This window comes from Leptodactylus fuscus, chromosome 3, assembly GCF_031893055.1.
Source record: "Leptodactylus fuscus isolate aLepFus1 chromosome 3, aLepFus1.hap2, whole genome shotgun sequence".
Taxonomy (NCBI): Eukaryota; Metazoa; Chordata; class Amphibia; order Anura; family Leptodactylidae; genus Leptodactylus; species Leptodactylus fuscus.
Genome location: NC_134267.1, coordinates 111,028,719 through 111,044,698, shown reverse-complemented (window position 1 = coordinate 111,044,698; position 15,980 = coordinate 111,028,719). Strand labels below are relative to the sequence as shown.

The following is a 15,980-nucleotide window of genomic DNA, read 5'->3' as shown; positions in this document are numbered from 1 at the left end:
GTCATATTAAATGGTTTTATAAGAATAGGTACCTATGGTGCCATGAATCAAATTGACTAGTTAGACTATATTCCTTCATACTATATTAACTATCTCTTACAATTTTGGATTTCCATATTGGTTTTTGGCTTACCAGCAGAAATTAACTACAGAAAAATAAAACCTAAAGCGCCGCTATGCAGCAGAATGTAATAGAGATGACAATTAGCAAGCTTCCTCCTCTATGATCTTATAATAGCAATATGTAAATGCCTCATTGTTTGAAAAACCACAAATTATTCCAGTTCTCATTTAAGCCTGCCTGGCATTGAAAAGCAGCTACCGCATTAAGCTATCCTAAATGAAATAATGAAATCCTAAGCAATAATATTCATCTTTTATCTACTCTTCTATTCCTATTTATCTAATTGGGTTCTTGCTGCATGAAATTTCCCCGCAACGCAATGTTTATCAGCTTGACAATCTACAATTGCTGTCTGGACATGTTATCTCAGTTTAGAGTCTGTATTTAGCAAAGAGAGAGGCAGAAAGTCACTCCTGGGAGTTTCAGGAAGATATTAAACCGCATGCATTTATAAATCAGCTCTTTTTTTTCCAGAAGCAATCCAAATTATATGTCAACTCAAAATTAACAATTTCTCATCTGACCTGACTTTTCTAATTTTATGTATGAAAATGACTTGCCAGGATCTCCTCATATTTTAGCAGTAGCAATAAATGTTTGCATCAGACATAAATCTAGATTCTTCCTAAAATGAAAGAGCAGGCTTTTGAACAATGCAGAAAAACTTTTTAGCAACCAACGCAGTAGGTAGTTTGCTTGAGGGCAACCATTAAAATGTTCTAACAAACACAATATTGTATTATTACCACCACTGAACACTCCGAAAGAATGGTGCGACCGTTGTTTATTTATTAGCATGGCCATAAAATGACCACTCCAATCTATTGTGTTCACACAATTACGCTCTCCAGTTAATAGGACTGAAGCTTAGTGCTACTGCTCTTATCTTTTCAATTAAACAGCCTTTGTGGCTATATGGCCGTTTCCAGTCATTTGTGATTTTTAGTAGAACATTAATGATCTGCTGTGGGAGTTACGACACAAAGAAGATGCATATAAATAGTGACAATGTATCCAAAGCAATTTATAAAATATTTTATTTTGTAAGCTTGTTTGTACAAAAATACATTTCAGATACTTTGCACAACAAATATATAAATTAAACAGACCAAGGAAAAGATGTAATAGTAAAAGGACAGACGGGAGGAAAACAGAAGTGTCCATTTAATGGTGGGCTATACAATGATAAACAGGGGAACCGCTTATTAACGTGTGTGGTACTGACCTGCTGCATGAAACAACTAAAAAGGATCATAAAAAAAAAATTGAAGGTACAACGTTGGAAATGACAAGGTGGGATTACAAAACAATTCACTTTTACAGCATATGTATACTAAAATAATAATAAAAGTGCAGAGCACTGACAATTACAGCTGTAGACTATACAACATATGGCACACACACACACACACACACACACAAACTTCCTCAATAAATGAACCTTAATAAAAATAATAAAACAGATTAAAAGCAAATTGATACAGTATTTAACCACACCACACAACCCGAACATATAAAAGACGCATAAAACACATAGGTTTTTTTCCCTCGTAAATTGCAGCTCGTTTCGCCAGCTGTAATCAGAAAATCACAATGCCGCTAACACCAGCTTTTTTTTTCCTTCTTTTCAAATCACACATCCATACAAACAACACTTAATCTAGGAGAAAATAGGTACTTTACAAATCTTTGAAAGTCAGCCCTGCCCGTGGGCTGTATCTAGCCTGTTTTCCTTCTGACAGATTCTGAAATTGGTTCTGCCACTCTAAATTGCGCATCAGTAGTCTGATGAGTTTTTCTTTCTTCATTATGCCATTGTGTAACCATAGCTTCCACAGTGCAGCGCCACTAGAAGCCTGTCCTTAAGGATTTCCTTAGTTGGGTATTCAGGCAATTTAAGCATATTGATACTGAAAGACACAAACCGGCGAAGTCAGCGTTACATATAAGGCCAAAATGGCAGTTCACAATTTTGAAATATATCTAATTATACAGAAGAAAAAAAAAAGTAGGGTTAAAAGTTACTTAAAGTGCACAAGCGTACTGAGGTGGAGAAGCTCTGGCTGGCGATCTTTCCTCCCAGAACCCTTCTCTGCAGACCAGGGTCTGAGGCTTTGTCAGCTGCCTATGGCAATCACCAGAGAGATATGGCCTAAGTGTTGGCTAAAATGCCAGCTATTCCCTCTGAACTCCCATTCTCTTTACTCCTTTTTTACCCCAGACATTGCAACCACAGACTTGACATGATCCCATGGTTTAGAGCCAACCTTTTTTGATTAGGTGATTTGGTGGACCCTGATACATAAGCTCGTCTCCTTTTCTAGTCTTGAAGACAGGCATTCCCTCAATTGTCATCAGATTATGAATATTTCCAAACTAACCACTTTTTTACTTCAGTAATGAGAACTACTCCATTAATTCATCCATCCTATCCCCATAGTTGCTGAATGTTTTCTCATATCAATGAGGAAGAGAGGTGCCACTACTGCCTGTGCCATCTTAGGTAGACCTCTATTCTAGTATGATGAACTTTCATGTAGTGAAACACTTGACTGCTCTATTCCATAATACAAAAGACTAATTTGTAGACACATAGTCTCTTGGCACTCCTATTGCACCCAGGCTGGTCCCAGATATACAGAATCCTAGTGCTCCAAGCAACTCTCAATCCTTGATGTGCTATTTGCACTCAAGCTTATGCTGCATGACTTATACTGCATTCATCTTTCTAATCAATTATTGTTTTTATTTCCATCTATACTTTTACCTAAAACTTTAATTAAATATAAAGTTGATGATATAAAAAGTTACTTAAAGTCTACACATATAAAGCAAGCACAGAATGAAAATTAGATTTAATTTTAGAAAAGTCTCCAATTACAATATCGGCACTGAAATCTCACCGCAAGGTAGTGAGGCACAGTTGGAGAATCTAATATTTCTGAATTAAGGCTGGATATACACGGGGCATTTTTACTGAAGAACTGCATACAGATTTTAATAGCGGTGTAGCAGTGTAAAGTGTAGCATTTTGCTGTGTATATTAGATACAACAACCAGTAAATTGGGAACTTCTGGTTTACAGGTCTCGAAAGTAATACTCATAATGGCAATTAAAAGTTACATGCAGTTCGTCAGTATAAAAACACTGTGTAAACCAGCCTATAATGATTCTGTAGCACTGATTACATGGGAAATTATTGAAATGAATAAAGCGAAACATAAAAGTGGAAGTAATATCACATACACTTTTATAATTTTACAGGTGTAAATTATCAGTGAAATGTATACAAGATTCAAGCTGACATGGATTTCAGCACAGGCGTACAACCTGGTGAAGCCTCATTTACCAAGAGGCGCATGCCTCGTCATAACTGAGACCACTCTTGTGCTGGCGCAGGGACTACGAAGACTGGTGTTGAATAAGCCAGTCTTCATAAATATGCCCCAATATGTTTTGAAAACTGACATGTTAAAGCGTAGACTGTTTAAAATTGTACCTGATTTGCCAGAGTCTAATGTTGAATGATAAATCTGCCACACCATTAAGGGGTTGTCCATGCAAAACTGGACACCCCTTTTAAATCGGGGGCCGGGGGCTGATCCCTGAGGCCAATCAACGGCTTCAGTGGAACTCTAGAAGAAACTCATTCAGCAGAAGGATCGGAACGCGCCAGGAGGACACTGGAGCATTGGGGACAGATGAGTGTGTTTTTTGTTTTTTTTTTACTTTTTTCAATGCCCCTAGCTGATTTAAAAGTTAAAGGGTTGTCCATTTTTGCCTGGACAACCCCTTTAAGACTGTCTAGCCCTTTCGCAATAAGCCATGCCCCCTTATAGAGCAAGAGACCAAAAGAATCATAACGTGTTTAAGGCTAAAGCCGCATGTAACAGGCTGCAGCAAAAAAGCACTGTGGAAATAACTGTGGCTGAAACACATCACGGTTTTTCCCCCAGTGCATTTGACAGAAAGTCTGCAGCGCTTTCCTCTGTGGACTGTTTCAATTATATCTACAGGGAAACTACTGGTGTTTCCGTAGGTATAATTGACATCCTGTGATATAAAAAAATGGTTTTGGAAATTGCAGCATTTCCACTGCGCATATTTTTCTTGACTGTGTGGATGAGATTCGCCAGACTCACTTTACAGGGACTGTTAAACACTGCAGTTTTTGTACCATGTGGGGCCCTGGTCTAAAACTACTCATAAATGTTATGTTTTCCAGCTTTTCATGCAAATTAACCCAGAATTCTGACACACTTGAGATAGAAAATCTTCCCCAATGTCCTATCTGCAGGTTGTATGTGATAGAGCAGGCAGAGCTGAACAGATTGATCAGGGCCGGCATCAGGACACGGCATAGTCGGGCAAGTGCCGGGGTCCACAGAGCCTCTGGGGGCCCCCCAACACTTGCCCGCCCCAGCACAGAACGCAGGTCGGTGGCAGGTATCTCCGGACGCAGATCTGAGTTGAATACATCCGCAACTAAAGCAAGGATCTGTTACAGCCTTGCTTTGCCACGGAGCTCTGACTAGTGGCTGTGTAAGCGTGATGTGATGATGTCACATCGCGCCTACAACTCTGTTAGTGATACTGCGGAGAGAGCGGTGGGGGAGCATTGGAAGGTGAGTATACATGTTTTTTTGTGTTAAACATTGAGGGGAACATAATGAAGGGGGGCCCATGAAACTGGGGGCAGATGAAGGGGGGGTGAATGGTATGAAACTGGCGGCAGAGATGGAGGGACATGAATCTGGGGACAGAGATGGGGGACATGAATCTGGGGGCAGAGATTGGGGACATAAATCTGGGGGCAGAGATGGGGGACATAAATCTGGGGGCAGAGATGGGGGACATGATTCTGGGGGCAAAGATGGGGGGACATGAAACTGGGGTCAGAGATGGGGGGACATGAAACTGGGGTCCGAGATGGGGGGACATAAATCTGGGGAAGAGATGGAGGGGGGACATACAATTTATGGGTGACTGTAGGAGGATTATACTGTGTGGGGGCACATGAAAAATGAATGAGAATGGGCGGCGTCAGCACCCCCCCTCCCTCCGCGGACTCACTCATCGAGGATGGGGGGAGGAGAGGGGGAGAATGGGGAAAAGGGGGAGAGAGTCAGGGGGGGGGGGAAGAGGGGAGGTATGGAATTTTCAGCTGTTTTTATTAGGGGGTCTCAGTACAGGCTGGGGAGAGCAAGAGCCTCTGCTAAGACCCTTTAATAGTGTCTCAGCAGAGGCTGTGCCTAAGAAAAGTAACCACTGTTAAAGATCTAGCAAAACTTAGCATAAAATGTTTACAATTCTTTAGAAGTTTACAACTTAAAGAGAAGCAAATTTTTCAAAAGTTTCCCTGATATCTTGCACTTTCTCTATTTTGCACTAGTGTTTTTCTACGTTTACATATTTTTTTTCTAAATAAAATATTTGGGTCTCTGTGGTACCTGCTGTTTTACTGTCGCCAAATAATTTGCTCCACAAGGGGCTCCCACTGAGGCTCTGTCGCCCAAGGGCCCATAAAAACCTGGAGCCGGCACTGAGATTGGTATATAGTGTTATGGAAAAAGGAATAGAATTTATTTATTTAGAGGTGAAATTGATTAAGAATTATCTTCTGTGGTCATAGTTACATATCAGAAGATCAGTATAAAGTTTGTGACTGGCACTGTTTCAAGAATCCTATTGCTAAAACTGTTGAGAAAACCTTGTAAGGCTCAGGCCCCACGTTGTGGAAATGCAGCTTTTTTTTGTTGCGGATTTTGTTGTGTTTTTTTGAGCCAAAACCAAAAGTGGATTGAGCAGAAGGTAGAAGTGTAAGAACTTCCTATATATTTCCCATTCCTTTTGTAGCCATTCTTGGCTTTGGCTTGAAAAAACGCAGCAAAATGTGCAACAAAAAAAGCTGCATTCCCACAATGTGTGGCCTTAGCCTAAGTAAAGGTCCAGGTCAACGTTTCACGTATGTGAGAGATTGAAGGGTGTGGTCTGGGAAGACAAATATGTCCCAGCTAGACACCTAAAGGGTGTTTGGTAAAGATTCACACCAGAGAGGTCAGCTGACTAATCAGGCCCTAATAACAGTCTGAGTGTGAAGACTAGCAGGGTGGCACCACACTGACAGAGGTGAACTGTCCAGACCGGACCTCCAAAGCAGGTACTGTGCCACCCATTGTTGTTGCCAAGGTGGGAGACTGGTAGCCAGTCTCCTGTATAATCAGGGAAAAGTTTCCTTACGTTTAAGTTAGTCTCTCAGCCGAGAAGGGTTTTGTTTTGTTTATCCTCTGGCTTAGCAAAAGCAGTGTATGCATTACATGTGAATAAAGCCTGAACCTGTGTGCAACCCAGTGTCTGTGTCTGTTTCCTGCACTGCTACAAGCATCTACCTGAGCGATTCCCTACACATGTTACATATTAGAGGAGTCAGAGTAGAACCAAATGTGATGGTGATCTGAAAGTATGCAGCATCTGTCTGGTTAAATCAAGCTTTGTAGCCAGATTTGGCTAGCAGTAAGAGTCAGTAAATCAATTTACTGATCCATAGATAGAATAAAGCAAAAAACAATTCACCCATTTTATTTGGCAACTCCAAATACAAAAACTAAACATGTGAATCTGGCTCCATACATGAAGAACTTTAAAGGAGCAACAAGCCAGGAGATAAAGCAATGACAGAATTCCTCATCTCTCTGCTCCATAATATACAGATAAACACTTTATATTGCTGAATTTTTCAAGAACCTTTAATAATAGATATATTATTTTTTGGTCTCCTATGCCCACTGTGAGACTATGTATCCATTAGGTGTTCAGATACACTGACACAACCTTCCCTGTGTGAGGGTGCATGTAACAACTGTCAGTCATTCGGTGAATCTGCCCTTTAGACTCATAAGCCTACAATGAGCAAGTACGGATGTTATAATTTACAAGATACACTGAATCTTTTACCAGAAAACGATGTATCAAGCTATTCTTGGCAAGAACACACAATTAGCATCCATACTTAAAAGGCAATTTGAAACACACCCAGACACAAGCCTACAGAAGCTGGCTCATTTTCTGGCAGGATTTTGCCTGTCCTCAATTATGCCAAGCAAGTCTGTATAAAACTATACTAGGACTGCCTTAGAGATATAATGTAGAAGTAGGTAGATGTTTAGGTCAATATGCTATGACAAATAAGAAAAGCAGTGCTAACACAAAGTCATTGAAAGAAATTTTAAATGTCAAGAATGAATGTTTCGGAAAAGATTCTGCACATACCATGTACTAGATGTTGGTAGCAGATTTGATGTATATGGCACAGCTGCAATGGTGAAATTTTGTAGTCCACTTCCTCCCATGATATATGCAAAACCGCCATGAGGCACTCTGGAACTAAACAAAAATGACAAACAAAGCATGACTTATTACATATGTAGATGTCGGATTCAAGGTAATAATGGCAGCACATGAATTGTTGACATAAATGCATACTATTGTTGCTGCAACCCATGTGTAACATGAAACAACATGAAAGAATTATATAAAATGTCGTAAACAAGAAGGAAATAAATTGAAACCCAGTCAACTAAGAAATGAAGCGACTGACAAATCAAATGCTGAGCTATTCTGATTGCAAATGTTTACTTGGAAAGATCTGCACAAGAGGTGTTTTTTTTTGTTTTTAAATTGCAGCTATTACTTCAGCTAGCAAATGGCCCATGTTGTCTCTGATGACAGTAATGAAAAGAAGTGTTTGCCGCATTCAGCGCAGAAGTTGTAACAGTGACCTAAGCTGTCCACGCACGGGGAGATATCTCATGAACACCTATGATCAGCGAGACCTCTCTGTGAGCGGTAAAGACGACATCCAGGGGGTCTTTAGTTCTACAGTTTCCAACACTCAAAATAACCTTAGGATTCGGAGTGTGTGTGCTTGTCAGAAGAGATGTTCATTACTGAAAAAACTGCAAATTTTGTCCAATCACATTTATGGTCAGCTTAATAATAAAAGTGTCAGGGGGAAAATGCAAGAGCAGTTTTATGCCATAATCTACTCATTAACAGTATGGGGCTCCAAAAAGGACTGGACAATATTTCCCTGAGGAGTCCATTTTTATTTTTTTTTTTTTTCATTTATAGCATTTATGTAATATAAAGAATCCTCATACAAACGTCAACCCTCACAGGTTAAAGCCTGGTGAAAATAACAGGTTGCAAAATAATAATAATAAAAAAAAAAAAATTGGAGCAATAAAGAGCAATGGGGCACGAAAACCATGGAGATAGGTGAAGATAATCGAAAGATGGAGAAGGGAAAACCCCAAGACAGAGGGAGGGGGAAAAAAAGTGGAGTTGAAAGGGGAGGTGTCTGAGGTCAATTTCCATCTTTATAGCAACCCCCCCCACACACACACACACACACCCCCACACACACACTCACACTCAGAATTCATGGGTAGACCATAGCCAGGGCCTAAGGACCAGTCACAATAGACTGGCATTCTATTGAGGTAGCTTGATAAGTTTGCCAGTGAAATGTCTACTTTCATAAATAATTATATTTCCCATAATATAGAAATGTGAAGGATTGTTTCATAGCGTTCTGTGCCCTTCCTCTGTTATTCCTCCTAGAAATTTATGAATAAATTGACAACAGGGTGTTCCATCATTGAGTGTCCAAAGAGCTAGAGTGTGAAGAGGCGCACCCCATTGACAAGAAGTATGGTAATGTGGATTTTCTAGGAAAGATATAAAGTTATAAGAAAGAGTGTTCCATAATTGTTATATTATGGGGAATTCAAGTATCTATTAAGATAATGTCAGTAGAGAGGACAGCTCCTCTTCAATAATTGAGACTGCTTGTATCACTATTTATTGTGCAATGAATCTGTGAAGAAACTACAGTTCCCATGATGCATCTGCCTAGTCTCCCTGCAGGCAGATGCATCATGGGAAACATAATATGTGATGATGGCATCAATGACGTGCACATACTGTGATACTATTGTATCATGGAGGGCAGCATCATCTTCAGTCTTCGCTTGCTGCATTATGAATTCAGATCTAATTTTTGATTAGTGTGATACTTTGTAACTTTTGTGTGTCCTCAGATTGCCGAACCTCTGCCTCCTTTTTGTGTAATCCTGAGTTTTTAATCAATTTTTGGATTGTTTTTGGTATTTTTCTTGTGTTATCATTTATGAGATATTCAGTATAGGTTATTATCACAGAATACTTGGCTTCCAAGGCAAACTGTTCCCTATTCAGTAAGCTAAGAATAAACTAAAAAAGACACGAATTGCGGAACCACCTCCTTCCCCATGAACAGAACAATCCGCTGGTTAGGTAACTCCCTCTATTTAGAAGGCTATTTTAGTCTTTTATCAGAAAGACAGTATATATTGATACAGAAAACCTCTCAGCAACATAAGCAGTGTCTGTAAGCTTGGAAACATGCCCTGTAACACCAAGTGCTAGTAAGGGAGTTATGTTTTTTATTGTTAAAGATAGGTAGAAAGTCCATGTTTGGTAACAGTATCTATGATCAATCAGGAGGACACGTACAGATAAGTTTACCCTTTAAAAATATTTTTAGATAGCATATTACAAGAACATTCATTATGGTACATTAAAATGTCACACTGTTAAATCAAAATGTATACCGTATGTAAAAGAAGAAAAAACTATTCAGATCTACAAGATTTTTTACATTTTTAAGTTGAAAACACATAAAAAAAACTTTACTATCTGAACAAAAACAAATCAAGATTTTTTTAACTGGACGTTTCATCTGTAAAAGGTGTGATCTTAGATGTGAACACTGACTACACCGCTTGATTTACACTGTCCTCTGCTCTTGCCTTTTGGCTACTTTTCACTTTTATAGACACCACTATAATCTATGTTTAAAATGAAATGGCATATTGCTGTACAGCAGCCGAGGGAAGGTTAAGAGGTAATGCAAACCTACACATTTCAGTGATCCACCAGTGCATTACTGAACACAGATAGGTTTTTTTTTTCCTGTATATTGATTTACAACAGCATTTGGACATTCAGCAAGACGACTACTTACTGTATCATATTAAAGGAACACTATGTCTAAAAATAAAGGATAAAAGTAAATGGGAAATAATTTTGCCACAACCGTTTGTCAGTCTAGAGCAGGCGTGGGCAATTAATTTTCCCATGGGGCCACCTGAGAAATTGAAACAGTTCTAGAGGGATATGTGCGCCAAGGCAAGTTTAGCTCCACCCACTTCTATGTTGACTCCACTCATTCTCATCTATTTTTCCTTGTGGCCCCACAAAGTATAATGCTCCTACGTTTCCTACAGTCACCCTTACGTTATATGCCCCCACATTATAATGTTCTCCTCCAAATGTCCCACAGTATTAAGTCCCTCTCCTGGTGCCCCAGTATAAACTAGCAGAAACTAAAGGGGGATATTAAACTGAGGCAGCTGGAGGGTGACATTAAACAGTGAGGGTAGTTGGAGAGGGACATTAAACTGGGGGCAGCTAGAGGCAGACTTGTCCCCCTACAGCTGCCCCAGTTTAATGTCACCCTTCATGTGTCCCCTAGTTTAATGTCCCCCCTCCAACTGCCTTCAATGTAACTGCCTCCTACATTTGCCCCAGTTTCCTCCTCTCACTCACATATGTGGTCTCTTTTCTCCTCCTTATCTTCCATCAGTCTCTATTCCCAGAAGCTTGCTCTCTCTGTGTAACAAAACCACACTGTCCTGTGTGGCTCCACACACTAGTCTTATCATATCCTAGTGAGCTAAAGGGCCGTTAATGATGTCATCAAAGGTTCTTTAGCCAACTTGCCATTTGGCATCTACCTTTATCCTACACCATATGCGGGCCAGTCAGAGACATTTAGAGGGCCAGATGTGGCCCGCTGGCTGTATAATGCCCAGGTCTGGTCTAGAGTGTCTTCTGCATATTCCTGACACAATCCTGCAGAGAATCCTGGGGTCAATCTTTTACTGATATGTTCTAATTCTGGTTGGGGGATCTACTGAGTGGGCAGTGCTTAGTCAAGAGAACATGATTAAGGGCGCAGGATGGAGTCTCCTACTGAAGTCAATTATCTTAAAGTCTGGTAGGGGATTATGAGGATGGAGTGGGAAATAGCTATGACATGGGAGAAAAATGTAATTCCTTATTTATTTCTCCATTTCAACTGTAATAATTAGAGATGAGCGAACACTATTCGAAATGGCCGTTTAGAATAGCACGCACCCATAGGAATGAAAGGAATTTGCCGGCACGCATGCTTTACCGGGGGCCGACCGCTTAACCCCCTGCGTGCCGGCTGCGTCCATTCATTTCTATGTGTGCGTGCTATTTGAAATGGCCATTTCGAATAGTGTTCTCTCATCTCTAGTAATAATGAATTAAATACAGTCATAGGAACAGAATACATAAAAGGAATGAATTGCTGGAATATGCCTAATGCATCTCCATGCTTCGTGTTCTTTTAACCGTCAGCATATACTGTGTAACAATAAGAGTTATTGCAGGTAAGTAACCATGTTAAGCAGTTGGTAAAAGGTAAGAAATAGTGAGACTTCTTTGTTTGAGATTCCTGGGAAGTCTTATATTTATCTATATGCGTACCACAGTACTGCTTCATAAACAATACAACTATCAGAATTCAAGCCATTCCATTATCACTGTAAGGCAGATATACAGCAGGAGACAAAAGGCATCTCAGTTATTCTTAAAGACATTCAGGAATCTTAAAAGGTGCAATCATAAATGCATTTGTTTTACCAGATCCATTGAATTAATTTTATGGTGTGCAGCCAGGGGAAGGAATGTTTGATTTTTTTCACTGAAGTGGTACTAAAGCTATGCTTAGACAGAGATGAGATCGTAATGGAGAAACACGCAAAAATAGACTGTGAGCCAGAGGAAGGAGGCAGATTTATTTGTTAATAGAAACATAAAGATAAAAAAAAATTCTAACGATCATACAGCTGAAATAACAGTTTTATTTTTCTCAAACATCTGATATGCTTGGTAGATATGAATCTCAGAAAAAAAACACAACACACACATGAAAGGTAGCAGCACAATATGAATAGCAGTTGGGTGATATCCCTAGGATGTAGACCTGAATATTCCAAATGTAAAATTTAAAAAAAAAAAAAATGGCAGAACGCCAAAATTCAATGAAAAGCACAAAAAATGTGGTTTGGGGTGCAATCAGTAGGAAATAAAGCAATTTTAATATAATTATATAATAACATCATTTGCCATTACTGAAAGTTTTTATTATTACGATCTTAAATTTAGAGCGTTAAAGAGGAGCTTTTTTGGGCACATGTGGTATAATACACCGCTAGAAAGCCGACAGTGTGCTGAATTCAGCGCACTATTGGTTTTCCCGTTATGAGCTCTTCAGGGTCAAAAAGGCGTTTCTGACAGTCTGTGAGGAACGCCCTTCCTCACAGTAGAGTCCATAGCGCTGTACTGTGAGAGGAGGGGTTCCTTACCACCCAGTCTTGAGGCTGAGCCTTGAGCAACGCTCCCCCCCCCCCCCTCCTGAGAGCATTCACCCATAGACTAGAACTGGGGGAGTGTTCCTCACCGCTCAGCAACATGGCAAAAGCGGTAAGGAATACCCCCTCTCACAATACAGCGCAATAGACTCTACTGCGAGGACGGTCAGAAACGCCCTTCTGACACTGAACAGCTACAGTAAAGGTGGTTTCACACGGAGTTACGCTCCGCTCATTCAGACACAGAAACAAGTGACAAAGTGACCGCTGTTAAAACAGGATCCCATAGACTTCAATGTGTGCCGGTCATACGCGTGCTACACATTGAAATCAATGGGTTTAAAAGCCTCCCATTCATTTCAATGTGTAGCGCGCGTAAGACCAGCACACATTGAAGTCTCTGGGATTTTCACACCAGCGCCGATTTCAGGTTTCCGTCTTCTGGGAACCTGTCATGCCGAGACCGGCCGTGTACGCCGGTGAGTGTTTTATGCGCTCCGCAGTGAAACAGTTTTTTTTAAACCGGACACAGAGTACTACATGTCCGACTCTGTGTCTGGTTAAAAAACACGGTTTCGCCATAGAGTGCATAAAACGCTCACCAGCACACATGGCCGGAGACTTTTCAAGCCCATTCAAATGAATGGGATTGAAACATGCCAGCAGGTTTCCGTCTCCTGCCCTTGTTTTGTGCAGGAACAAGAAACCTGCAGAACGGAGTACGGGCGCAGATGTGAACGAGCTCTGACATGTGTTTATGTGTTTGAATGAGCGGAGCGTAACTCCATGTGAAACCACCCTTAACGGCAACAATAGCTCTTCACATGATGGGAAAGCCGAAAGTCGGCTTTCTAGCAGTGTATAAAACCGCATGTGCCCCAGAAGGTGAAAGGTCCTCTTTAAAGCACTTCCAGATTGGTGCTTGGCCTAGTGAATTACAGCAAGTTTTGGGGGTTTTTTGTGCAGTTTTGTGAATTGGTGTAATTAGAACAATAGTGATGGCCTCGTTGCACCAAACAGCTTATTAACATATCATGAAAAAAGGCAGTATCTAAGCAACGGAGGTTCCGATCAGGACGCAAAAAAAAGTTTACTGTTCAATAGGGACTGTTCTGGTGACAAAATCATTTTAAGCAGATACACAATGTAAAGGATCCTGAAAGTAAGTTCTCACATACCTGCCGGTTACAAATTGCAAAAGCAACACTCTCTCTTCTTGTGTTAGTTCTTGTACAACTTCCCAGAACCACTACAAACAAACAAAACAGTGTTAAATTTAAAGAAAAAGCATATGGGAACCTTTAAAGGAGCGTTCATCTTGGAAGTTTTATGGGTTCATATATAACAAGTGAAAATATTGGAACATATTTATTATGTCTTGTGCGCCATTTTCCTGGTGTACAAGGTATAAAAATCAAATATTTTTTGAGCAAACTGCAGATTTGGCCAACAGAGGGTGTGCATCATTTATGAGGAGATGTGGGCCTCCTCATAAATCAGGCAGCCATCTGGGAGCGATAAAGTTACAAAGACTGGCATTGATAATGCCAGTCTTCATAAATATTCCCCATTGCCCATATATTTTAAGAAACAATTTGGATTTAATAGAATTGTAAATGGTAGAAAAAGAACAAATACTGTCATATAGTACAGTAGGGACCATAAGAATGTGCAAATTAACAGAAAGTTATTCAATCCTTTGTGAGAAGCACTTTGCACTTACCGGTATCTTACAATCATTTTCAATGTCCGGGGATTAGAATATTCTAGTTATTTGCTGCCTTCTACAATCTATTGCATTTCTCTGTATCTGCATATTCCATTTATAAGATCATCCAAACTTCACCAATTTAATAACTGTTCTTTTGGAATCTCTAAAGAGGTCTGTATGAGGTTATCATACCAACATAATTTTGGCGATAAAGGAATATAACATAATTTTGTTAAAAAATGTTTATAAAATAATATTGGCAGGGAGAGACAATGTTCTTAAAATGACGGCAGTGCCCAATATGTTGTATAACGTGGAACATGTGGGTACCAAAATCCCCAAGAGATTCTTTTCATTACTGGATTCTCTGGTCTCCCCATTTGTGTGGAGAAGTGGATAACCCAGGCATAAGCTTACAACACTGCGACGACCTAAAGATGAAGCTGGTATTACGTTAATGGATCTTTTTCTATACTACCTTGTTGCCAGCTTCAATACCTCTATTTTTGGGTCTCCCCCTCTCCCCTGCCATATGTGGAATGCCACCTGGCTTATTTTCTCCGACTGTGATCCCACTGGCCTGTCCTTGAGCATCTTAGCTTTCACCCGTGACGCCTATTACCTCTCCAAGAATTGGCAGATGGACATTGGCACAGACCAAATTAACTGTTCAGTTCTCTGATGTAGTGACAGAGATTCTGCTATGGGACAATCAGGGTCTGGCTAATTCACTGCAGTACTGGACTCAGATTTCTGGGTAGGGTGGAAGGTTCTCAGTATGGGCCAGAGAGTTGGGTGAGAGGAATCGGTTTTCTCACCACACAAAATACAGGAGACTAAAGGCCATCAATTTGAGAATGTGAATAACCTCTTTAAGGCCGGGGCCCCACAGGCCGGAAACGCCGCAATTTGGCTGCGGCAGAAACGCCACAGGAAAAAAAAAACGTGGCGTTCTACAGTACTTGCAAAGTGGATGGATTAATGTGCACTTTTTGGAAAAAAATCGCAGTGCGGACACGCTGTGATTTCCAAAACGTAGCGGTTTTAAAAATAACAGCATGTAAATTATATGTACTGAAATGCTGACGGCTTTCCCATAGATATAATTGTAACAGAAAGTCCGCGGAGGAAAACTCTGTGAACTTTCTGTTCAAAGTGCTGCGGGAAGAACCGCAATGCGTTCACGCAGCGGTTGTTCCCGCAACGGTTTAGCGCTGAGTTTCCGGCCCATGGGGCCTTAGCCTATGGCTCCATAGAATTCTATCTGTCTGTTTCAGCCCAGGACCACCCACCTGAGAGAGCCTAATTAGCATATTAGGTGCTGAAGCTAACAGAACAGTGCTCATGCTGCTCATGAACAGTGGGGCTAGAGAAAACAGACTGCACCAGAATCAATGGAGTAGCGCCTATTAAAGGATGGAAGCAGTGAAAGGTTCCCTCTAAGTGAATGAAGCCTTAATTTCCCTCAATTTGCAACAATATCTAGATTCACGCAAACACAGACTTTTCACTTTATCACTGAAATACCTACCTTTATAACTTGATCATCTTTATCATAGCCACTGGTATATTCTGTATTCTTCATCCAGTCATTGACGTCTATTTCTGGCATGCCAGACAAAAGAAGCTCCTTAAATG

At 40.4% G+C, this 15,980-nt stretch overlaps 1 protein-coding gene across 5 annotated transcripts in view; it reads right to left on the bottom strand.

Annotated features, from left to right (window-relative positions):
- Nucleotides 1-1,144: 1,144 nt before the first annotated feature.
- The window catches only part of HACE1 (HECT domain and ankyrin repeat containing E3 ubiquitin protein ligase 1), a 99,953-nt gene continuing 85,117 nt past the window's right edge, over nucleotides 1,145-15,980 (bottom strand). For 4 of the 5 annotated variants that reach the window (XM_075268121.1, XM_075268123.1, XM_075268122.1 and 1 more), the window contains exons 21-24: nucleotides 15,874-15,972; nucleotides 13,810-13,880; nucleotides 7,395-7,508; nucleotides 1,145-2,034 (exon numbers count right to left, since the gene is read on the bottom strand). In XM_075268121.1, coding sequence (XP_075124222.1) covers nucleotides 1,932-2,034; nucleotides 7,395-7,508; nucleotides 13,810-13,880; nucleotides 15,874-15,972 — 387 coding nt within the window. In that variant the 3' untranslated portion in view covers nucleotides 1,145-1,931. Of the gene's footprint in view, nucleotides 2,035-7,394; nucleotides 7,509-13,809; nucleotides 13,881-15,873; nucleotides 15,973-15,980 lie in introns of those variants that run through there. The other variant, XR_012715328.1, reaches the window with a different exon arrangement.